Raw genomic sequence first — 26,503 nt, 5'->3', positions numbered from 1 at the left:
TTTGCAGTAACTGTCGAAAGCTGAACTCTCAATACTCTCTTGCATTCTGAAGCTCTGGGCAAATCTTTCCCATAATTGCATACCTTGAAAATTGGTTTTCTCTGGAATTATTTTGAATGCAAGTTTAATTTTTGAAGGGCTTTCTTTCTTTTTGTTTTAATTAGCCTTTAAGGGGCTGACAACCAATTTTCATGGTACCCATTTTTTTTGTGCAATGGAAAGCTTACTGGTCAGAGTGTTTAATCATGAAGTGCTAACTCGAAAAACACCGTGGAAAATGTTTATCAAAATTTTTCTATCTGCAGTATAGTTGTTCACCAGAAGCATGCTGAAAACGGTGATAGGTGAACACGATAGCGATTATACACCGACATTAGTGGGAGGCAGACAAGTGTGGCCGTGCTGTAACAAAGTATAATTTTGTTTATCAAGTTGATGTTCCTGCACTTCATGTTTTCCGAATTATTCAATGATTTCTGCGATAATAGCTACGTGTTTTCGGGGTTTCCTGTCCGGTTGCTTTGGTATTTAACCAGCCAGAACGAAACCAGTGAGATTGAAAACGAAAGGACACCTTTACACGTGATACAGAGTTCAACGTGTTGCCGCAGCCACGCGTGCATTTTTGATTTCTGAAACATAGAATAATGCACAAGTGTCTAATAATATACCAACTGCAATTTTAAGCAATAACTATGCTGTACTTAATAACAGTTGACTTGCGTACATAATCCCATAGAATACATCCCCACTATGGTGTGCCCCATAATCAGATTGTGGTTTTGGCATGTAAAACCCAAGAATTATAATTTTGTTTTTTACCATACTCAACCTCTGAATTTGCTACACACATCCATAAAGTGTAGAACAGAGTTTAAGGCACATCCCTCACATATTCTGGCCAGTAAACATCTGTGGACACTTCACATCAGCTCAACCTCAAAAGTTTATGCATAGCTCCTAGACTTCTATAAGAAATTCAGTGTTCACCTTAACTCCTGATATTTTTAGTTAATTAGGCGCTGCTTTACCAAATAAGTTTGTTTGTTTGTTTGTTTGTTTGTTTGTTTGTTTGTTAGAGGCACATCACAGGCTCTGGTCGGAGCCTGTGGTGTACAGTTTGACATTAATAACAGCTTCACACTTAACTACTTGAATAACTTAAAACACTTAAATAACTTGCGTGAAAGTATCCCCTTGAATTTGTAGGTTGTGTGTATTTGAAATTTGTTCTGTATCATATGTTTGTACCAGGAAAATTTGATGTAAAATGTCATGAATAAGGCCAGTTTATTGAATATTTCAGATCATCAGGTTCTCCGCCAGTGTGGCCTGGCTTATTTTTCATACCTGCTGTTCTATTCTGGCCTGGAGTATTCATTGTCTTTCCTAACTCACAGCAGGTTTCAGTACACACGGTAAGTAATAAGTCAGCAAGTGAAGTGAACTCTTGTTAGTTTTACTTAGTCTAATCCATTTCTTACATTGTTCGGTAGACTTATTTGCCTATGCATTAGGTTTTGAGCATTTAGGAGAGTGCCTTTTCATACGTATATATTTTAGATAAGTAATTCTAGTATGTCTAGCATTTGCCTTCATAGTTGTGTACCTGTATCTACATAAAACAAAAAAGCAGCCACTGGAATTGGAAACATAAGGGGCTTTCCTGTGTAGCCCATGTAGCCCTTCCACATGATTGGCCTTTTCCCCGGCTACCAAGTTGGCTAAGCCTTCACTGTTATTCCTTTGCGTGCCATTGTGCAACACCCGCGAGGATTCATGAACTTCATAAGGCCCATCATGAATTTCAGACTCTTGGAGCATTAAGGTAGCAACTGTTCTAAAAAAGTGTAGCCCACCATAGCTGCAGTTGTTAGTACTGACCTGCTTTTTGGGTATTGGTGCCTCTACAGCATACCTGCCAACCTTCCTGAATTTGTTGGAAAGTCCATGAACTTGGGCCAGTTTTACAATTTTATGAATCTTGCATCGAATTTAACAAAAAATAAATTCTGTTCACGAGAAAGTTTCACACATGGGTCCGAACTTTACATGTGAAGTCTTGATGGTGAAAGAACGAAAGAGGGGTACTTGCTTCAAACAGTTGAGGCAAACGCGTTCCTGAAGCAGGCGAAATTGGCAACTGCAAAGTTTCAAAACAATATGTTGCTTGTCAGTGCCTGCTATTCCAAGCTTACTGCTGCTTTGGTGTTGCATCTGAAAGAACCAACGCTAATAAAGTATGTGTGCGCCCCTCAAATGGCCTGCGCTCATTTCAAACTTAAAAAATAAATGTGTGGTAACTACCCCCCCCCCCCCTGCTTTTTGGAAAGGTGTCTCATGGATAGACAATTTACCTTGACATTACCTCTCTGTGTCAGTTACCTTGTCTTGAATCTGTCTGAGCATTTTAAAAAATGCGTTTAATTTGGTGGGAGTATTTCTACACATTTATGCCTAGCCTAGAAGCACATGTTAATGACCCCCCCCCCTCCCACCTTTTTCTTTTGTTACCTTGTTGGCATGCTTTCAGGTGGTTCAAAGATTTGTTTGAAAAAACTGCTTATCTTCTTTTTACCCTTATGGCTTAATAAGCACTTTCCCTCCACTTTGTGTTGTAGCATGCAACAAGGCAAGATGTACTTTGTGGTTGGCCTTGTGATGGCTGCAATCCAAGGTGGCTACGTCCACAGAGTTCCACCAGGGAAGGAAATAAGAGTGTGCCTTGTTGTAAGTTAAAAATTCAATTTATTATTACATTTCCCATTAGCAATAACAGTCGTGTTCTAGGTTTTGTAGCTAACGTGGTGGTCTGTGCTGCAAAGAATTAATAATATAGCAGTGTATTGAAGTACTAGTTTAAGCATTTGTCATCTATATCATCATCATCATTAGCCCATTTTATGTCTACAGCAGGACGAAGGCCTCTCCCTGCTATCTCCAATTATCCCTGTCCTGTGCCAACCGATTCCAACTAGCGCTCGCGAATTTCCTAATTTCATCGCCACACCTAGTCTTCTGCCATCCTCAACTGCGCTTCCCTTCTCTTGGTACCCATTCTGTAACCCTAATGGTCCACCGGTTATCTAAGCTGTGCATTACATGACCTGTCCAGGGGTGTGATCGGAGATCGTTGTTCGGCGCGTTCGTTCGGTTACCGGCGCGCGCGATTGGCCTACTCCGTGGCGACGTCGCCATCCCCGAGGCGCGGTCACGTTATTGGGGACGTCAAGATGACGACACGCCCCTGTCAATCATCTTGCAACTGAGCACGTCATCTGCTAGGCCCCGAATGCGATGGGAGTTGGGAAGTTTGGAGCAGTCCTAGGCTTGTATGAGACCGGCTTCGCATGGCGCGTTTAGTGGATTGGATTGGATCCAAATGGCAGCTTCGGCTGTGGAGTTGCACGTTCAGATCCAATCCATAGTTTAATTCGAGAAAGTGGCGTTTGCGATGGGGGGGGGGGGGGGGAATTTCGGTTGTTGAATTGGCGTTGCTTGAGGAGCAACGAGAGCAGTGGAGGAGCGAAAAGCGTTTGAATAATTGGCAGAAAGTGAATTCCGGCATCTCTTTCGTTTCTCGAAACAAATAGTGCGTTAGTTGTGCGACGAATTCGACCCCATCATCAGGTGCCAGCGAGCCACTAGAATGTTGTTGTTGCCTCTTGAAAAGTGCGCCACTGTTCCCATCATTTCTTTTTTCTTTTTTTTTTTCCCGCTGTGCGCAACACCACCTAGGGATGACAGTGAGAAACTAATAGTTATATATTGTAATAGTCACACATATTACTATTTGAAAACGTGTTTAAGCTTGAGAAGAAATAAATGCATTTTTAAAATAAAGATTTCATTTGTTCAAAGACGAGAAACATTTTGTTTTGTAGTATTCTTTCTGCAAGCAGACGACAAACGAGGGAAGTAAACTTCTGGTGAGTTCACCGCTTGCCGATTGGCTGCTCTCTCCGTCCCTTTCTCAAAAATTTTGCATACTGCCACTTTATGACGTTGCGGCAACCGAACTGGACCCGTATCGAACAATGATCTTCAATCGCGCCCCAGCTCTATTTTTTTTCTCTTAATGTCAATTAGAATATCGGCTATACCCATGTGCTCTCTGATCCAAACCGCTCTCTTTCTGTCTCTTAATGTTATGCCTAGCATTCTTCGTTCCATCACTCCGCACGTTCCTTAAAGGCCCCTCACCAGGTCCCATAGCAAATTTTGATTATACACTGGAAGTTGTTACATGTCCACCAGGGAGTGTTCTGCCATAAAAAATTTTCAAATCGGCTCATTAATAGCCGAGATAAAAATATTTTAGTGCCGCGAACCAATGATTTCAGCAGGCAGGCTCCACTGCCAAGCAAGACGCTATCTCTGCTCGCCCTGTCTAGCCTCCGCAAGCAAAATTTCTTCTCTGCGTTCTCCCATACCAGACCTCAAGCATCATGTGATGCATACGTCACAGGCCCCCGCCTTCATTTTTTTTTTTCTCCTTGTTTTCTTTTTTCTCAGCACTACGCACTTCTGCAGACGGCGTTGCGCGCGAGCTGTTGTCTCGTTCACGCAGTGCATGATTTTGCCCGCTGTGCGCAAGGAAACGTGACTAGTGGTATAATTCAGTGCTACACGAATACTGAGGCAGAACAAGCGAATTGCAGAGCATGATCACACGCTGGAACACGGTAGAAAAGCGCATAGTTTCGGTACCTGCGCACGTGAGCGCATGACCGTGGGAACAAGCAGACAAAGCGGAAGTACAGTCGCCGACAGTTTATTCGGAGCTCACGGGGACTGCGGAAATGTCCGAATGAACAGGTGTCCGAAAAAGCAGATTAAGAGAAAAAAAAAAAGAAGATCCTTTATTTCCATGCACTTATTGGGGCTCGGCAGTAGAGTTGAAGAAATCGTAAATGCGCCGTTGCAGGCTGTTCTGTTTGCGTGCAATCAGATAAGCCTGAATCTTGGAGAGGGTCGTATGGTCAGTATAGGCGGGTGAAAGCACAGTCACTGCTTGTACTAGCTCTGCATGCGACGTCAGTGTAGCACATGGTGCGTCATCTTCCGACTCGGAGTCATCGTCTGGTGGTGCAGCAGAAACCTGATGAATGATCTCGCTGTCATCGAGTTCTGCGCATGTCAGTACAGCATGTCAGCACCTGTGAAACTGTCATATGAGACGGTGTTCGGAATCACAATGCAATCGCTGCGCAAGTCCCCGCAGAACATTTTCGGGGTCAGTAGGAAGCACATCGGAAGGCAACAAATCCTAGGCCTCCCAGCACCCGCTTGCTGGCATGCTCCAGTGCAGTCTGCGCAGGCACTGTCGGCGCCATTAGACACTTGACGCGATGTTTCTGATGCCGCGTTGGATCACCGCAACCTCGACACAGCACACAAAGCAAACACCACTCCGCCGACACCAATCGCACAAACAAAAAACGTAGCCTACTCGCAGCGTCGTGTACAAAGAAACAAACAAATAATGTACTGCTGGATTGTCTTGACATGGCTTACTAAGCTGAGACCGGAACTGCTGTAGCAACTCTATCGAATCAGGCAGAAACGATGATGATGAGCGGGGATTTCCAGTAGCGCCACTTCGTGGGGCAGCAACGAGGCTCCGTTCAAAACAAAAATGGCGCTCAGATAGTCGAACCGTGCACCAGTCAGAGTCGGTGCAGGGTGCTCTCGATTGAGTTGGCTCAAGGAGTGTCCGAAAAATCAGACGAGAGGTTGCAAGGGGTCCGAACTTTTGGCAGTTGTTACACATTGTGGTCTATGGGGAGAATGGCGGGGCCGCGAAGCAGACCGAATAATCGAGCATGTCCGAATTTTTTGGAGTCTGGAAAATCAGTTGGTGACTGTGCATATCTCTTGCTTCGGTGCGAAGTAAAACAAAAAACATGCAGACATCCTGTTTGTGTGTTTTATTATTTCTCTCAATTTCTATTCGTCACTTCAAGCAACAGATCGCACAGATAACAGATGTTGTCTTGAATAATTCTCGAAGTCACGTGTCACCATGAGCGACGTCACACTGCGAACTCGAGTACGTAGGCGCAGGGACGGGAGTACATCATCCTTCGGCTTGGAGCCCGGCGGCCGCGAGGAGAAGGAAAAACGGCGTTCGGTTTGAAATTTCAGATCTTTCAGTGGCGCATAGCGATGTAATACTTTGCAGACACAATCATTATCGTGCAATGTATGCTCTGCGCTTGCCAACTCAAAATGGACAGAGGGGCCCTTTAACTTGTTCTAAAGCTTCTTTGTCAGTCTCCAAGTCTCTGCTCCACATGTCAGCCCCGGTAAAATGCACTGATTATACGCCCTCCTTTTCAATGATATAGGTAAGCTTCCAGTCAGGAGCTGACAATGTCTGCCATATGTGATCCAACCCATTTTTATTCATCTATGAATTTCCTTTTCATGATCAGGGTTCCCTGTGAATTATTGACCTAGGTGAGCATACTCTTTCACAGACTCTAGAGGCTGACTGGCAATCCTGAACTCTTGTTCTCTTGGCCGGCAATTGATCATTATCTTTAGATGTTTTCTGCATATTAATCTTCAACCCCACTCTTACACTCTCTCTGTTAAGGTCCTCAATCATTTGTTGTAACTCGTCTCCAGTATTGCTGAACAGAACAATGTCGTGTGCAAATCGAAGGTTCCCGAGATATTCGCTGTCGATCCTTATTCATAAGCCTTCCCAGTTTAATAGCTTGATTACTTCTTCCAAGCATGCAGTGAATAGCATCGGAGAGCTTGTGTCTCTTTGTCTGTCCCCTTTCCTTATAGGTATCTACCAACTTTTCTTGTGTAGAATTAAGGTAGCTGTGGAATCTCTGTAGATATTTTCCAAGATATTTACATAAGCGGTCTGTACTCCTTGATTACGTAATGCCTCTGTGACTGCTAGTATCTCTACTGAATCAAATGCCTTTTTGTAATCTATGAAAGCCATATAGAGAGGCTGATTATACTCTGCAGATTTCTCGATTACCTGATTAACGACATGGATGTGATCCACTGTAGAGTTACCCTTCCTGAAGCCAGCCTGTTCACTTGGTTCACTAGGTTCACTAAAATCCAGTGTTGCCCTTATTCTATTGGAGATTATTTTGGTAAATATTTTATATAATACTGTGGGAGTAAGCTAATGGTCCTATAATTTTTCAATTCTTTAACGTCTCGCTTTTTGTGGATTAGTATTAGTATTAGTATGTTTGGATTATTCCAGTTTTCTGGGACCCTTGCAGTCAACAGACATTTCATATAGAGAGCCACCAGTTTTCCAAGCATTATGTCTCCTCCATCTTTGATTAAATCAACTGTTATTCCATCTTCTCCTGCTGCTCTTCCCCATTTCATGTCTTGAAAGGCCCTTCTGACCTCATCACTAGTTGTAGGAGGAGTTTCTGTATCCTGTTCATTACTGCTTCGAATGGAGGAATTCTGACTCCTCTGGGTACTTACTGTACAGGTCAGTATAGAATTCTTCAGCTGCTGTTACTATACCTTCGGGATTGCTGGTGATGTTTCCCTGCTTATCTTTCAGTGCATACATCTTGGTTTGTCCTATGCCAAGTTTCCTTCTCACTGATTTCAGGCTGCGTCCATTTTTTATGGCTTCTTCGGTCTTTCTCACGTTATAATTTTGAAAATCCCTTGTTTTCACCTTGTTGATCAGTTTTGACAGTTCCGTAAGTTCTTTCTTATCTCTTGAGTTGGACACTTTCATTCTTTGTCGTTTCTTTATTAGGTCCTTTGTTACTTGTGAGAGCTTGCCTACTGGTTGCCTTGGTGCCCTGCCTCCCACTTTAATTGCTGCCTCTGAACATAGCGTAGTTACGGCTTCATTCATTACCTCTGTGTCGTCTTCATCTCTCTGTTCTAAGGCTGTATATTTGTTTGCAAGTACCAGAGTGAATTTGTCTGCTTTTACCCTTACTGCCTCTAGGTTGGCCTGTTTTTTCTTGACCAATTTTACTCTTTCGCTTTTCAAACTGAGGTGAATCCTAGCCCTCACTAACCTCTGATCGCTGCACTTTACCCTCCCTATCACATCTACATCCTATGCTATGCTGGAATCGGCAGAAAGTGGGAAAACAAGTTCATTTCCTGTTTCACCATTAGGGCTTTTCCAGGTCCACTTTCTGTTGCTACACTTCCCGAAAAATGTGTTCATTATTCGCAGCTTATTCCTTTGTGTGAATTCTACCAGCATCTCTCCTCTAGCGTTCCTAGAATCAACGCCGTAGTTGCCAATGGCTTGTTCACCAGCCTGCTTTTTCCCCACTTTTGCATCGAAGTCGCCCATTGCTACAGTATACTGAGTTCGCACTTTTCTCATCGCTAATTCAACATCTTCATAAAACTGATCTACTTCATCATCTTCGTGAGTGCATGTTGGAGCGTAGGCTTGTACTACCTTTAACCTATACCTCTTGTTAAGCTTGATTATGACTACTGCAACCCTCTCATTAATGTTGTAGAATTCATCAATATTGCCTGCTGTGTTCTTATGGATTAGGATTCCTACCCCGTATTGCCTCTTATCTGGGAGACCTCTACAGCAGAGAACATGGCCGTTAGTCAGCACTGTATAAGCTTCACCAGTTCTTCTAATCTCACTAGGGCCAAAAATATCCCAAACAATGTCTGATAGTTCCTCAAGAGAGAGTCCTGCTGAGCTAGCCTCACTCAATAGAGTTCGGGTGTTAAAGGTTGCAAGGGTTCGTTTCCATTGGTGGCCTGTCCAGACCCAGAGATTCTTAGCACCCTATGCTGCGTTACAGATCTGACCACCGCCTTGGTCAGGTGCTCCGCAGCTGCTGGGGACTGAGGGCCATGGGGTAATTGTAGGAATCATGAGGGAGGGAGTGGCTGAATACTGTACCCGGGAGGCCAATTTCTTTTCTGGTGAGGGAGTGTCTTTGTTGGAGCTTAGTAGGCCTTTCCTAATTTGGTTGTACCTGGATTAGTATAGCCCCACTCGCTCTCGGCATCTTTTGCCGGTCTCAGGCATCACTACAAGCCTGCAAATGTAGTGCACTGGAGGAGGTAAAATTAAAGCTCACCCTCGTCAGACTTTAAAAAAAAATTAGAAGGATTCGAACTTCCGACTATGGCGACCGAGCATCTGACATAGCTCGGTCAGATAATCCCATAGGCGGCGAGGCTACCTTATCATTGAACAGTACAGCCCAGAGGGCCCTACATGCCTAAGAGATCCGTTCATTTATCCGCCCTCTGTAGGTTTTGCTGATCGTCGTAGTTTACACGATATAGTGTCAATTCTCAGTGGTCCTAACATCGTAGTTCGCGAATCTCATGGACACCTGCGGCCTTGAACGCACCTAGGTACACAATATATTTTTGGCATATTTGAACAGCCCTTAAAACTTGTGTGAAAGAAGTAAGGAAAAGGAAAAAGTTTCCAGCGCTTATACATATATGGGCTATATATGGGCTGCTATTCTCTGTTTGAGTGGTGCTCACTGCAGGTTGTGTTGTCAGGCCCGTGTTTCATCTACAATGCTCCAGTGCTCTGGGGATCTAAAGAGTTTCAAGTCTTTCTCTTTGCATTTTGGTTTTTCATTCCTTCATGATGTGTATAATCATTTGTTTAGACGTGATGCTACCAGTCATTAAAAAAGTTTGAGGTTTCTGAGAATGTAGATTTATCTCCATGTACTATCATGCAGTGCTGCAGTGCTTTTAAGAAATGTTTTCTTGTTGTGTACTACATGATGTAATTTTAATTTGGATAAGGAAAACAATGAAACAAGGTTCTCTGTATTATGAAAAAGAGAATACATAAGTTCTCTTGTTATACCTGAAACAATCATGAATACCATTTTGTGAGGCCGTTATCACTTGTAGCTACAGCGCAGTATAAGACTAATACAGGCACCTTGGTGCAATATGGCAACCAAGGATAGATGAAAAAATAAGTGTTGTCAAAATTCCACCATTGTCTTTGTTTCCTGCAGGGGATTATGATGATCATACCATCATTCATCATCATTGGTGTGTCCTGGAGTCCATATGTCTTATACTGCGGACTCATGTTGTATGCCTTCTGTAAGTGCAACCAGTTTTGATTTTGAATGAGCTTGGTAGTTATGAACATTCACGAAAAAAAAAAAAAACACATCAACATCTTCTCATATTGCTGCTGTTCTTAATTATTGGCCAACATCATTAGAACTGGGACCCTGTACTTTCAAACAGTGAAGGCATTTCTAACAAAAGCTCCTTGTGTATGGCCATAATGCGCTCTCACTGTTCTAAGCAAGAGACCGCAGCTGCTTGAAAGCACATGGAAAAGGGCACATCCTGCTTTCTTGCTTGCAACGGTGTGAAAAATATTTGCTCAGTGATCGTAATGTAAAGGAGAGATAGGTCTGCAAGCACCCTGTGTGGTGCTACAGAAACACAGGAAGAGTGTGTAAGATGTTAGATCTTGTACTTGTACTAGGGTGTGGGCAAAACCAGTAGTGGTGTGCACTGTGTGGTGGTGTGCGCTGTCCTTATGAAACCAGTCGTGGTGTGATCTACTGTCCTATTGGCAGTAATTTCTCTTATGGTGCTTAATAACCAAATTTGTTCAAATGGACTTTTTAGACATTGCTCTAAGGGTCCTTGTTTTTGTTTAGGAAGTGATAAAATTATGTTTTCAAGCATGAAATTTGGCACTTGGCAGCCCTGGCCTGTGTCATTCTTCTCTTTTTCTACATTACTGTGAAGCCTACGAGACTAAATGGGTCATGCAGCTGCGTGCTTGCACACACACCATTCTACAGTCAGACCTCGATATATCGAACATGGATATATTGAATTATTGCGTATATCGAACACTTTCTATATCACGTGGAAAATCGCATGCATTTTTTATTTTTTATTTCGAACGGGGCCGGATGTAAAATGGATATATCGAACTCCGCTGCCCCAGACGAAGTGCGCTCTGTTGACAGGAGGCGAGCTTTCCCGCAACACTCTCGAAGATAGCGGCGGCGCGATGGGCGTTCCAGACTGCTGCGTACGACAGCTGCCCACATCGGTTGCGCCAAGGGCGCCATTTGAACGTAGCGGCGTACACACGCGGCGGCTTGAAGCCAGCACGGCCGCCTCGATCACGCGCGCACGGCGGGGCAAGCCGCCAAGCCGCTGAGTCGGGGATTTGAGTCGCGGCTGTGGAGCCAGTTGGAGTGCTTTGTCGGTGCTGAGCCACACAGCACGTGCATTGAGGACTTCGTTGGCAGTGACGACAGCACCGGAACAGCGGCGGAGTTAACAGACGTGAGATCGCGGCAGAAGTGACTGCTAAGCGGCCAAACAAAGACGCTGCCGAGGCTGATCCAGCAAGCGCTGATGTTGCCCCGCTCCCGACTGCAACTGAGGCTGTAGCTGCTTTGGCCGTTGTACGCCGCTACTGCGGTGCAATAGAAGGCACTGGACCGTCTCTTGTGGGCCGTTTGGACTATGTTGAGGACGCTGTGGTCAAGCAGGCTACGCTGCTTCAGTACTTTCGGCGAACGAAATAAATACTTTGTTTGAAGCTTCATGTGAGTATCTATTGTGCCACGATTGGTTCAGTGATTGATTTGTGCTAGTTTTTGACGCGTTTTCTACGTGATTTTATATATCGAATTCTGGCTATATCGAACTATTTTGCGATCACCGCGCTGTTCGATATACCGAGGTTCGACTGTACATAGGATCTGAAATGTATACAGCACTGCTGCTGTTGCTGCCTGCACTTTACAGTGCTAGCAGAAATCGCATAGCACCGCAAACTATGAAACACAGCTATAGCGCTAGGTGACCGAAAATTTATACAGTAAAACCTCGTTAAACCGTACCTACTTAAACAGTAGTTTCGTTTTAAAAGTAGTAAAGTCAAATCCCCGACTCAGCGGCCATTGAACATAATGTGTTTTGTATCCACATAAGACGTGCCACCTTATTGCGTACATATCGGTTAACACATTCCACTTCTCGTCGCGCAAACACCGCGTTGCATTGTCTCCATCGGGCAGCCCGGCAGAACAACTAGCCTCAGAGATGACCACAGCGGCTTCCAAGCGCCCTGTGCGTTTGCACGTGAAGCCACCTCAACATCAACATCGTTTCGACGCTGTGCCAGAGAGCGTTGTGGCATTGTGCAAGTGGGAGCTCGCGTCATGCCGAAACTCGGATAAAAAAAGACACTGGGTGCTTAGCATAGAAGAAAAATTAGTTTGTGCTATCGAATGTGGCGCGAGAAGTCGGCGCTGGCACGCGACATGGGTGTACTGTTGACTACGGTGTGTGGCATTTGGGATGCCAGAAGTTGCTCGGCAGCACTGCTGCGACTGCGAAGAGATGTCGGCTACAAGGTCTGACTTTTTGCCATCGTTGCCTCTGTTGTTGCCGAAGTGTCGCCTAGCAACAGTGATAAGGACGACATGGGAAGCGACAACACGGATGATTCAGGCCCGACAGTGGCAGAAGCTGCACATTACGTCAGCTTCATGAATGCAGTCGTCACGACGAGAACAGCACCCCGCAATGAAAAGGTGCCCCGTGACTTCTGCAATGCTACCGCGCCTGTGCACAGAGAATATGCAACACCAGCGAGGAATCTGCCGTGCTAGTGTTTGCCCAGAGGAGGGGGCTGGCTGAAAAGCTGGCTCACAGCTTGAGCAAGTTTGAGGCCGCTGTCATCGCTGCTAGGCTGCCGCGGCACCAAACGAAAATAACACGTTTGTCGCGCGAAGTAAATAAATACTGCATGCTTTTTTCCCCTTTCAACGCACTCTCTCCGAGTTCCGTTTTTGACAGGTAAGTGGGCGATCTCATGCTATTGGCCTCGAGCTCCACCACTGGAAAAGCTGGCGCCACCGTCGGCGTGACGTGCTAGGAGGGATCACGTGGACATAGCGGCCGCGTCGGCTGCTTCGGGCGCGCCGAAGCAAGCTGAAAACAAGTTTAAATTCCCTCGTACGCTGCGGTCCTCATTTAGTGGTGAAATTTTCCCGCTTCGAGCGTCTCCTTTACAACGAACGCTTGAAAGCACTACAATAGGCAGTGGCTGCCTTTCAAGGCGCGCAACATGGTAGGCTTCTGCTCGGTGCCGCAGGGCCGGACGCACGTAAAGGAAGGCCGGTGTCAGCCTTATTCACACGTAGCCGCTGGACAAGAAGCTGCGTGAAGCTTGGCTCGCGAAACATAAAACCGGCAAACAGTCATCGGATACAACTCGGGTATGCAGCAAGCACAGACGCGAGGAAGATTTCTGCTATGGCGCCCGGTCTGCAATGTTCTGAAAACGCGCACTGAGACGCTCGCCCCAGTCCGCTGCTCGACTAATGTCATGATGGTTTGGTCTATGAACTTGTCGATGCTATAGATACTGGCAAGTTCAGTGGAGTGGAAAGGCAGTGGTAAGAAGCACATTTAAAAAAAGCATGGCATATGGTCATGTTTATGTTATGAATAAATGCACTGGATTACAAAAAAGGAGCAGCGGGAAATTGCACGCTGAGAACACCGATAAACATACAGTGCGACGCAACTCGAGAAATAATATTGAAAGTTCAAAGAATTTAGAAGAAAGAAAAGATTGAATCGTCGCGACGGCACATCACAGTCCCTGTAGGCGTCGAAGTCTCTACAATGAAATTATTTTTGAACAGCTCTGATAGCGCCCACGCAACAATGGTTGCTTGGATACTGTCAAATGCTCATATTCTGCGGCCTAAAGCTCATGGCACGGTGCGAAAACGCGCGCGCGGGGAAGCCGAAACAGTGCGCGGACAAGCATGCAGACGCGCAGTCGGTCGCTGCATTGAGGCTTCGTTCTATCACACTCCATTTAGTTATACAAACACTATAAGAACATATTTCACATAGTTTGCTCTCAGCGTTTACCTACCTTTCACGCAAGAAGCCGGTTCGGGAGACTCCATCGCGGCGACCGCGCGCAGTGGCGTTCACTGTACGTATTCGGTAAAGAGATACCGTCTGTAAACGATTGTGTGCTTTCACAGTTTGCCCAAGATTATTATTTAGACAGTAAGAAACTTCTCTCGTTTCGAAAGTACTTACAGAAATGTCCGGGAGAGCTCGCGTGTGGTGTTTTCAGTGAGCGCTGACAGCAAAACCTATGAGGAGCGCGCCATGTGATCCCTCATACTACGCCAGCGAGGCGCTTCCGATAGATGGCGACTCCGTAACTCCTCGCCGCCAATTTCGGTTAAGCAGTACTACCATTTAGTACATACTTTTTCCGAGCTCTGGCCAACTGCGGTTTAATGAGGTTTCACTGTATTTGAAAAGTGAGTCATAGAGGGTTAGGCTCATTACGTGACCCAACATTTATGCGCTACTCACTAAACAAAAGCTCAAGGGACCGGATGAATATGTTCCGATAAGTAGAAGTTCCGTTAAATGAGAGATTTTCAGGAGTGCAGCATGGTGTGCAATATGCCATCTTAACAATGTTACAAATATTAGGCATCAAGAAGTGTATCTAACAGCTAGTTTGTCCCGTGATTGGCAGCTTCTGGATTCACTAGCAAAGCCTAGTAGGTTTTGCTAGTTTTGGTTAGAGGATGCACCGGCAACTTAGCAAACCATATATAGCTCTTACTGCAAGAGTCAGTGGCTAAATTAGTACGAGGTCGTGTTGATGGGGCACAAATTGTTAAATAGAGCAAGGCACCCAATTTTTCTGTTCTTATTTGCGCCATCTGTGGAGCGGGCGGCAGTGCCACAAAAGTTGCCTGGACTGTACAGGCTACGCATTAAATATCTTATTAAATTTTTTCTTGCTTGAGGCTTTGCCACTATATTTTAAGGATGGCTTTCTGTGTAAAATACAGGTGTCGAAAAAAACATGTTTAATTATTTTTTTTTAAGAAAGAATACTATAAAGCTTGCTTCTGTAATTCTGTTTACTGAGAGTTGCAAAAGTTTCGGTTCCAATTAATGAGAGTCCTTTTTCCATTATATAAATATAAAACCAAGCAATTTAGAGGCTGTTCCATGTAACCGGCAATTCCGTTCAAGCGATTGCTGTTCTGCGAAGATTCTACTGTATTTGAAGCGTGATGGTGTTGGAGGGTTAGGCTCATAAATACACATGTCATCTGTTCACTTTAACTGTTGTTATTCACTTCAATTTCAGTTTCTTTTTTACCTTTCACCACCATAGAACATGGGCCTATCTGTCTGTCATTAAATAAATGTTCTGTCTGTTTTGTCTGTTGATGCAGCCTCAGGGACTGTAGTACCGTGCCTGACAACGCTAGTCTCCAAATATGGTGCACCGACTCAAAAGGGAACGATCTTGGGTATCTTTCGGTCTCTGGGTGCTCTGGCTCGTGCTTTGGGGCCATTGCTGTCAGCCACAGGTGAGTGACAAGTTAGTAGGGCTACATGGTGCCTCCAATACACAAGCATTCTTATCGTAGCATCCGAGGAGAAATTGGTCAGTTTTCCCTTGGACTCACAGCAGCAGAAGATATAAGTAATACTACTATAATATTCTTAGATTATTCTGCAAGAGTAACTGCTGGCGGGAAGGCAGTGAGCTGGTTGGCCAGCGTTGCCGTGTGAACCGCCCAGCCCAAGTGCGTCACTGCTGCCGATGAACGACGGCTACAGCTTGTTTTTCACGCAAAACAGTGGCCAGTAGTATAAGCCTGTGTCTTAATTTTATCTTTTGTGACAGCAATGACCACTGTCAAATCTGTAGCATGAACTAGAGCCGCGGTACGACGCAAGGTCAACTCGGAGCCCACGTCAGACTGCCACTGCACTGCATGCAAGAAGGCTCAACTGCATCACGCACCTCATAGTATGGACGCCACGAGTAGTAGCATATCTTCTTTTTTGTGCCAATTTATGCGATGAGAAAAAGCATTCTCAAAACACGGCGCATTATGCGATCATCGACAGTTGTTTTTGAAGCACATATCCTACGGTATTATTTTGAAGTTGGCTAGACCTCATAATACCCTCGGCGTTTCCCCATCACTGAGCCGACAGCAATGGGTGTAGGTGGTCCTCTTGCATGATTGACACAAAAGCGCCTCTGTGTTGACATGGTTGACCAAGCAGCAATATATGTTGACACGGAGATTGCTGCATGGTCAACCTTATGCTACAGGACCACCTTGGTGAGACCTATAGACGAATGGTGGCAAATGGCCAGTCATAAGTAGGTTTCATTCTGCCACCAGCTTACACAATGCATATTGTAAGGTGTCAGAAATGCCTGCTGGACGTTAAGTCGAGTGAAGGAAATGACTCGGAGCTTACATATTAAATTATTGTTTTTTCTTCTTTTTTTCTGTCTCTTCTTTTGTAGCGGTGCTGCAAGCTTTATTTGTTCATATTTAATGGTCTTGTCATTATTGCGGACCTTTTCTTTCCCTTTTAAGTAAAGCTTGCCCTTTCCTAAGCAACTAAGATTTGCTTGCATTTTAGGGGTGTGCGAATATTCGAAATTTCGAATACGAATCGATTATTTTCCTTATTCGAAGCGTATTCGATTCGACAAGTGCATATTCGTAAATTCCCAAATATTCGAGGACGGCCGAATAATGGTCGAAACGGTGAATATATTCGGACAGACTGTGAATAATTTAGCAATTAACGAATTATACGCTTGCTCCACATTCTCCTAAGAACATGTTTATTCACTGAGAGCTTCACATGACCCGCTCATTATCTGTATGCTCCGCATCAAGATGGCAAGTTGGGCCAGTTGGTTTGGATTCATAGTAAGGTTCGTGACAGCGCAACACAAAGCAAGGACGAAAGAAGGCACAAAACGACGACACAGCGTTACAGCACTGTGATCTTAAGTGCTGTAACGAACCTTACTATGAATGTGTACGCTCTGTTCCAGTCTATCTGCATCAGGCCCGTGAGACATGATCAGTTTCGATTTTTTTTTTTTTTTTTACCAAGCTTTATTCCAGGGCTCCTTCATAACAATATATGATGTACTTTCGGGCTTTGTAAGTATGCGCAATAACATATTGACCTAGAAAATGTTACCTGGACCAATGTTGTCACAGTGCATAGAGAGCCTTTACTTTCTGAACATGTTGAGCAGTCAATTTTCCTTCGCGATAATCTGCAACAAGCGTTTACCTGACAGAGCATTACCTTACATTACCTGAGTTCATTACCTAGAATGAGTGCCTCTTTAACCTGAAGCAGCCTCGTAAAATGCATTATATTTAGAAGGGTAATAAAGATATTGTTACCTCGTTTCGCAATTTTTTAATAGTACACATATATTCGATATTCGATTCGATATTCGAAGACAGTTTTTCGCCTTATTCGTATTCGATTCGTATTCGAAAATTTCGATATTCGCACACCCCTATTGCATTTACATAGTGTTCTGTAGGCATAAGACATGCCACAAAGAATACTTGTGCTCATTTAATACATATGCATAACAGAAGCAATTAAAGCAAAAAACAAATCTAGATCACTTGAGTGTATTGCATACTCTAAGATTTTGACATTCTTAATGAGTAACTTTAATAAAACCAGTCTAATTTGCTCTCATGAAAGTACTCCTAAGATTAAATCGGTTGAGTTAGTTATGTCGGATTCATAATTACGAAGTTGTGAGACCACTCGTATTGATCTAAACAAGATGAAGGGTTCATAGAGAGGTGAACACTTGAAGTGATCAACACTGGCCGCGCAAACAAGGAAAGCCACAGCCTAGAGCCAATTTTTTGACAAGGGGACTTGCCTCCTCCAATTGTTGTGAGTCAGTGATTCCCAGTTGTGCCCCTGTTGAAGACAAGCCTTTGTGTAAAAACACTGCTTCCAGGCTGAAGATTCTCGTGTTTGGCCACTGTTTTACACGTGTTGGGCCTTGTTTTCTTAGTGCTCTTGCCCTTGCCCCGGGTTTTGTGTCTGCCGCAATGGATGTCAGGATGTTCACTGCTCTTTTAAAAAAAGCATTTTCTGCTTGCTTTCTTTCAGTCTACTGGTGGGCGGGTCCTGTGGTCTGCTACTGCATTGGTGGCTGCCTGTTTGTGTTTCCACTGCTCATCCTCAGGAACTTGCACAGAACAGTTGGCGACATGGTCAAATAAGACTTTGTCTGCTGATGTAGCTTAAGAGACAACTATAGTGATCGTGCAGCATTTGGAAAGTTGTCTTTCAAAAGTGTGGCAACGTGTGTTTAGATTATTATGAAGTTGGAAGAAGTCTGCAAGGCCACTTACAATGTGATTATCTTGTTGCCATTTTGCACTATAGCAGCTTCCCTTTTAGTCTTCCTCCTTGAAGAGATTGTTTTCAGATGTTTTGGGTTGCTGTCTATGCATATGAACATGATTTTTTTATCAAGATATTGTTGGTAAATTTATAAGTGGTCCTGTTTACATTTAGAACCAGTATGAGTGTTGCGAAATGCCAACTGTTGGCCTTGTGTAAGCATTTATTTTAACCACTTTGCATTTATTATACTAGTAACAAACGAAAATGTTGATTTTTCTTTTGTTTGTTTGCATATTTCGATGTTGTCATTTTCCAGCACCAGTTCATGTTATTGAAATTTATTCGACACATAAGCATAATGCAAAATATTATTTATTGTCCTAGCTCAATCCGTGCAAAGATCCCTCAATCGTTTCTTCTTCCAAATCTTGTGTTTTAGTCTCTCTTAAAATTGTGCATTATGTGCAAATTCTTCCCAAAGAAATTACATTCTTATTGTAGGCTGTAACTATACACTGAACAGTTGTATTACTTCATTTGTGTTTGTGTGGGTTAGAATGTATGTGTGTACGTGTTCGGTAGTTGACTGAAGATTAACTCACTGAAATTATTGTTCAAGAAACACCAAAATGTGCCTGGTCATCATAGTAAGTGATAGCAGATAAGCATATCAGTTTATGGTGGTTCATCAGGGACGTATGACATTTCTGCACAAGTTGACTTTGCTTGACAGCAGATGGCTATGTAAGGCTGCTCATTTTAAAACCTGGTTAAACTTTTAGCAGGCATCCAACAACGATAACACCAATCAACGCAAAGCCACGATGTTGGTTCTGGCCACTAAGCCAAATAAGTGCTGCTATTCAATCAGCCACCTATACTAATGGTTTGGTGGAATGAGTTAATCTACAGCAGTTATATTTGAAATTAGAGATTGAGCTTAGCAGTATTAACATGAATTCGGTCTACTGTTTGATTGGTTGGAAACTAGGAGACTTTAGTTTCAGGTAAACATGTACAGAAGTACTAATTGTAGCATCTACTGTGGTATGTAAAAATGTGGTGTAATAGCGCATCTCTTGAATTAGGTCATGGTTCAAGACATTTTTGACAATTTGGTTGTAAAATGTGGAGGAAACACTGGAAAAAGCGTAAATCAGAGGAACTATGTATGGGTTTACAGAGATCCATGCACTGCAATCAAAAAACAAAATTTCAGTGTGCTAATTATATGTGCTGTACATATGGTTCCAATGTCTATGCATTAGATCATGTAAGGAAAATTACTATGGGTCTGGTAAATATTGATGTTAGTGGTTTTGGTGCCTGTAAGATGACCTATGGAAAAGCATTCTCTCTCTAAAATTGAGATGCATGCATAGTTTACATGTTGAACACTATATGTATGTACACAGAAAACCTGTTTTGTGGTCTGTTGTAATCTTTCATAGCACATCTTTTGGTTCCTTTTGTTCTGCATTTCTCCTAGCTTGTGATGGAACAATGGCAAGGACAAAATGTATGCACAAGCCTTTTTTTGTAGTCGAGACCTTCTTTGCCATATGATTGTGAAAAGCAAGTTGATTAGTCAAGCACTTTGAGCTAGCATGGAAACCGTTGTGCATTCCATATATTATGTCTGAGATGTTTCACACAGGAATTGTTAACACAGTAATAAACAAGACATTATTTACTAGATGACACACCACAGGTGGTCGGACTGGGGTAGATGCAAGATCTTTCATCTTATTCCAAACTGTTGGGAACATTCAGTATATTTTGTAGATATGTTGTTGAGAGCCGGAGGATCATTGGTGAGCCACTGGGAACACAAATTAAATGTGTACTCAATGTCAGTGCCACGTAATAACCAAAACAACATGCTGGTACATTCACAAAAATGAGAAGCCTCTGTAACCATGTATAGTCGGAGCTGAAAGTTAAGGTATTGGCTACGATCAAGCCTTGCTGCAGCTATAAACAGCTGTGGTCAATAACGGCTTAACAGAACTGACTTAACTGGTGCTATTTGCCTTGTGAAGTAAATTTTTCTGGCGAGAGTTTTCTTTTTGAAGACTGGTCACTGCACTAGAAAGTAACAAACAATATAAAAATGTGATTTCAACAGCTGCTTGTTGAAAAATGCAAAAAGAAAAGTGATTATTGTCAGCAGACTTTCTTGTGACAAGGCAAGAACAGAGAGTGTAATTGTATTTACTGAATGCTTTTTCAGAATACCATCTCAGCCCAAAAACAATACCAGCATGTCTACCTGCATCAGCAAATCAACATGAAAACCATTTTATTTGGATCTTGATTACCCCCCCCCCTTCCTCCTCCTTTCTTTTTCCCACGAAAAACATGGGATCAAGAACTGAATATATTGTGATGTCTTGTGCCGTGGCATAACTGCACCAATGCATTTGTGGAGAGTTTGTTTACTGTAGTCTTTATTATGGCTTTTAACATTACCCTACTTATCCTGCTTGTCACATTTCATAGACTTAAGAGTGAGCTCATGGGTAGTCATCACTTCATATGGGCTCATGTTGCAGTTGAATCGGCATGTGCTGAAATTGCAGTTGACTCATTCAAGGGCACAGTAGTTCCTCAGATTGTGTTGAAACAGTTAGGAATTCCTGCTTGAAGAAGACATTGTAAAGGAAAGTGATAAAGGTGACTTGTTTATTATAAATGTTCTAATATTTTCCATCCTTGTTGTAGTGCGACATCAAAATTGCCCATGTATACCTTGCTTATGATTCCAGCCTAGACTGCTCTATTCAGACGCCATTTCCTGTCGTCATGCGCTAATTGAAGTGTTTTATAATGTGTTTCAATAAAAAATGCCAATAGTTTTTGTACTTGACGTTCAAGCTGACAGCTTACTTCAAACTGCCACATGGGGATAGCCTAAATTTCTTGCTAGCTCATTTAATAAAGCAGATGTGCGATAGGAAATACAAAACAAAAATGAACAGTATTCTTGCAGTGTTTAGACCTTCCAAGGCACCGGAGGCAAGAGTTTTTTTGGATGGTGGCAGTTGCGAGAGGAAATTTCATGTACCTGCTTCATTCAGCTGGTTTCAGCTATACTAGGAGATGTCTCATGTAGCCCAGTCTCAAATCTTAGCTTGCCTTCAAGCTTTTGTTGGAGAGGTGTATAAAAGCTTATTTAATCTATTCCAGTGAAAGGTATCAGTCTACCAAAGTACAAAAGAACAACTTTTTTTCTGCCTGCTAGTAACTTACGTGTTTGCTGCTGCCTCATTTTTGGTCAAAGCTATCAAAATTGCTTTCACACCACTAACAACTTGCAGTCATCACTGGTCAATAAGCTGCTCGACCTACACAAGAGCAGTCTGTATGAATAATTGTTTGTTTCCCAGCACTGGGCCAGATAAGAAATGACAAGCGTATTTAACCTTGTTTGATTGAGGCCTGAAATCTGGCAAGGGATCTTGTGCTGTATTTGGCAAATCATCTTGCCCTGTATGTTACTTTCTGTACCTGGGCCCTGTATTCCCTTCTGATTTGCAGAATTTGTAGTTTGAAAAGCTTTTAGAACGTCTGACTGGACCTAAAATGCAATGTATTGAGCTCGCTGATAAACATCATTCACGGTGCTACTTTTCCCCTTTTCTATAATTGGTGTGTTGCCTAGTTGTTTGCAACTCCACACTTGAAAGCTGCCTAATCGTCTCGTCGTTATCGTAGGCCTTTGATTATTGCCACCAAAGGTGAAGTCAGCTGCCCTTGTCACTCGTCACAAATTCTTGAGAAGCGTTCATAAAATGGTTGCTTACTTGTGAAGTAGATTGTGGGCAACAATCGGTGGGACCAGTCTTAGTGTTTTATGTTTGTTTGTCATTCGGGTTGGGGGAGGCCTCGGGACAGATGCGTCAGCCTGTGGTGCCCAGATTTTACTGCATAATGTTGGTGCTTGACACCAATTTTCAGTGATGTGATGTCCATTGCTCATGGGCTGCACTGTAATTATTTTTATTTATTTTTTATTGTAGCACAGTTGCACATGGCAGTGATAAGCAAGTGTCAGGGTTTCCATGGCTCCTGTGAGCCCTTCTTTAGTGGTGCACATTTTGTCTGTATACAAGAAGAATGGGTGCACTGTGGAGAACGGGCACTTGCTAATAGCCCTGCATACACCTGTACTTAAGAGACCTTAAAGATAGAAGACACAGGGTCAATAGAAAAAATACAGACAACCTACAGAGGGGCTCAGCTGTTCAAAGCACAAATTGAGTACGGATATACCATCATTTCTTTTTCATAATTGTGCATTATATGTTGCCCTTTGTAACTCTTTGCAACTTTGAATTATATAACTGGAACTTTTGGCACTGACAGTGAAAGGGGGGGGAGGGGGTCTAGAAGACATGCAAGTTGTTATTGCTGCGTTGTTTGTATTTCATTTTGTTGTCTCTATATCGTCACACTTAGAATTAGGAGATGCGTTACATGGCCTGAAGGTGTTCACAATACTTTTTCTTCGTGAACGTTATCCTTAAATGTGTTCTTATCATTTGTTTGATGAGTTCAGGATTCTCATCAAAGTGAGGGTTGCCCTTTCTTTCCCTCTTATGTTAAGCTACTCCTTTACTTAATTTCTTCTCCATAAAAATAGAAGTGTTAGCCAAGAATTGGTATATGTGCAAAGATTAGAAACATTTAAACAAATACAGCCTTTGCTCTCACACTCTCTGCAATAGTCCTTTGGTAATTTGGTCATGTGTTAATGATGAGAAATTATATATTGTTCTTAGCATGCAATTTGAATGTAAAGAGCCAGAAGTGTATGCACAAAAGTTCTCGGGGTATTCGGGACAAATAAGAAAGTGCTTGTTGCAGTTTGGCTCATGTCAAGCCAGAATTTGTCAATGTCTTGTGAATTTTCTGCCACTAGTATGTCACTGTGTTTCAATGTATAGCACCGCTCCATTTTATTTTTATTTTCTCGCTTGTTTCTAGGGCACTTTGAGCTTTAATGTTCAACTGACATTTGTATGTTTTGTATTTAACCTCTGTTTGACTCCTGGTCATCAGCAGTTACTTTTCTGTCAATTACGTGGTGTTAGCTCTTTCTGCACAAATCCATTATGATATTTTCGATGAGTGCTGTGGTGTTTAGGGTCAGTCATTTTGATTCAGGAAGTGCCAACAAAGTGTTCATCACAAACATTCAGATAAAGAAGCATAATCTTGTACAATGAAACCAGTCGTAGCGCTATGCCATTGTAATATGATGTGAAATAGGCCTAATATTTGAGGAGGATTTAATTTACACTACTTAAATGCTCACAATTTGTTTTGAAAAGCTTTATTTAGCATGGATATTTATTTGTGTAGTGACGTCACTGTTTCTATATCAATGGAAGATCTAGTTTTTGCATTTTCGCCCATGAGTTCTGCATTTTTTTTCTTGCATGATAACTGTGGCAACCAGTGAAAGCATGTTTTATGTTGTGTTATTCTGTGACAATACTACTTGTGCTTGCACTATAATACTCTTTGTCTTTAAAACTGTCTGTGGAGTGTGGAGCTGGTGATCCTTAACCCTTTCAGTATCAGATCTTTTTCTTGGAGATCATAAAACTAACTGAACAGTTTATTTTTGGTTAACTGTAGTGGCAAATGCTCTCCTGGTGTTCTCCTCACATTCCTATCTGACAAAAGGAATGTCAAAAGGAACATAGTAGAACAGAAATGTGGAAATGTACCGGTATGTCAGTGATGCTGAAAAGCTTAAAGGGGATGTAGAGCCATAGCTACATTGTACTAGAAAAGGCTAGTGTATTCTGGAGCAGTGCCTGCCACGCATTGACACGAGGCAGTAAGCATGGAAAAATCCGGCACTTGAAAGCCGGCCCAGACGACAGCAACACCTCCACCATCATGTGTACGGCTTGCAATGTGCGTCAAAGTTTGTCGTCCATTTCTTTTCTTTTTTCTTTATGTAGTTTAAATGACGCATTCCTTTAAAATAAAGGCTTGCTCTGCCTGTGTGTTTCCAGCTTGAATTATAGACAGTGGTTGTCACTGCAACATAAAGCGCTGTCTGTGCCTAATGAATTACTTATTGAATTCATTTTAATTGTTTAACTAGCTAAATATTTATTAAACAGTGAAAGTTTTGCTAATTCATTGATTAATGTTAGGTTAACTAATATAAGAATTGCTGATATGTTATTTTTCTCATGAATTGCATAATTAAGTTATTAATCATTTTGGAAATATTTTTTTATATGTAATACATTTTTGATCCTGTGACTTCTAGATATGAAGTAAGCAGTCTCACTATGGAATTGTTTGTATTGTGACATCTGTATTGTATTGTGATATAGTGGTGTCTGGAAAGAAAGGAGTAGGTTTTCCTTGATACATTTTTTGTGTGTCATGTAACTATAAGAATTGCTAAGTTAATTTTCTGCGACCTAACAATGTATAAGCAACAATTGTGACTTATAGCACTAACTATTGTATAATATTTTATTTCACACTGCTAAATTTTATGTAATGAGTTCACTTCCGCTCAGTTTTATTATGTTTAACCTTTCCTAACTCCCCTTGTGCAATACTCCACCTCGGAGCCTGTGAGGACCTTGGATAAAATTAATAAACAAACATGCAAACATTCACAAGCGCAACCGATGCAACAGGCGGTCATTGCAGAGCGTGTCAGGGCAGACAAGGCGGCTTCCATCCAGCCCATGCTGGAAGGGTGCCACTTTGCTACATCCTCAGGAGGAGTGTCAGCCACTGGCCCTCCCTGAACACACTACCCTCTTCTACTAACACTGTACCATACCTAGATTAAAAGGGGAAAAAAATTCACAGGAATGCTAAAGGAATTATCTCATAGGTGTTTGTCAAGCTCCGGTTATGGCCACATCAATTCTGTGGAAATCTTCTCGTTGAAGGAACATTCATGTACAGAAAGATTTAACCATGACAGGATTCCTAGTTTCATGCTGCTCCCCAGTGAATGACAACTCTTCCCTTTCAAGTGCACAATTCATTGACTGTCTTAGGTTGCCTAAAAGGTATACGATACTACTGTTTTGTTTTGCTTTTTTGAAGCCAAAAATTCATGAAATGTGAGTTGCTTTATTGCGTTTTTGACAAGGCTGTGACATGTGGCTCAAATGGTGTAATTGAAAATGTGCAGTGAGAGTGATTTGGTGTGAGGCTGACTATAGAAAGCAGAGACTGTGATTTACAGGCCCTTCCCATTGTATACTCAGCTTTTCGTTGCATTAGGCTTGGTTGCAGGTATGCAGAATCGTCACCAAAGGCTTGAAGGCCTAGACTTGCACCATGTTTTGACTAGGCTTTTGGCAAAATTTTACTCTTGTTTCTCTGAAGCAAGGACAAATTTGCAACCAAAGCTTTTTTTTCTTTCTCTCCTTTTTCCACCACGAACAAAAATATATATTTTATAAAGAAAAAAAAAGTTGCCCAAACAATATACAATGTATGGATCTAACTGAGTGCTTAATAATTATCATTCCTTCTGTACTGCCATGGCATCGTTTATGGTAGAGATTGTCTTCCAGGTCAAAATGGATATAGGTGATGGTGCTGTGCCTTAATTATCATGAAGTTTGTGGTTTGTGATGTACTTTCACTTGCTCATACATTATTGCATTTGTCATACAACCACGCCACAGGACTGTATGTGTGTTTGTGAACAGCCTGCAGGAGTTTCATTAGGAGATTTATTAAGAAGACATACTCTGTTGAAACAGTCCTTGCAGCAATGCATTTAGCACTGGAATCCTCTGTGATGCATAGTCATGCATACAGCATTCAAGTGTGGTTGTTACCTACTCTGAGAAAATTTGTATTTACATGCTGAAAAAATGAACATGCAATAAAGAAACTATATATATTCTTGTGCCTCTATGTTTTCTGTTTTTGTCATGGAAAGCCACTCTATTAGGCAAGGAGGACAGTAAAACCTCTTAAACCCTCCTTGTAAGAACTGTTTGTTTAAAGCCACAGGTTTAAAGCAAATGCAGTCATCACACATATGTATACAGATGCCTATATGCAGAAGTTTTCAATAACAGTAATACAGATCAAGAAACTGACTTTTATGGCTGTTAGGACTTTGTGTTCAAGAAGCAGCTTTACAATATTTTTTGCCTTATATGTTGAGCATTGTGAGGTCCTGGTGACAGCTAATTGCATTGCTCTGTTATGACATTTTTAATGAAGGCCATGTGACAACCCC

At 42.4% G+C, this 26,503-nt stretch overlaps 1 protein-coding gene across 2 annotated transcripts in view; it reads left to right on the top strand.

Moving 5' to 3' along the window:
• The window catches only part of rtet (major facilitator superfamily domain-containing protein rtet), a 42,574-nt gene extending 16,414 nt beyond the window's left edge, over positions 1-26,160 (top strand). For both annotated transcript variants that reach the window (XM_070530967.1, XM_070530968.1), the window contains exons 8-12: positions 1,307-1,418; positions 2,622-2,730; positions 9,999-10,089; positions 15,267-15,404; positions 18,010-26,160. In XM_070530967.1, the coding sequence (XP_070387068.1) occupies positions 1,307-1,418; positions 2,622-2,730; positions 9,999-10,089; positions 15,267-15,404; positions 18,010-18,122 (563 nt within the window). In that variant the 3' untranslated portion in view covers positions 18,123-26,160. The remainder of the gene's footprint in view (positions 1-1,306; positions 1,419-2,621; positions 2,731-9,998; positions 10,090-15,266; positions 15,405-18,009) is intronic.
• The last annotated feature ends 343 nt before the right edge of the window (positions 26,161-26,503 follow it).

Source organism: Dermacentor albipictus, chromosome 1, assembly GCF_038994185.2.
Source record: "Dermacentor albipictus isolate Rhodes 1998 colony chromosome 1, USDA_Dalb.pri_finalv2, whole genome shotgun sequence".
In the NCBI taxonomy this organism is placed as follows: Eukaryota; Metazoa; Arthropoda; class Arachnida; order Ixodida; family Ixodidae; genus Dermacentor; species Dermacentor albipictus.
The sequence above is the reverse complement of the archived record's forward strand: the minus strand, read 5'-3'. Positions and strand labels throughout refer to the sequence as shown.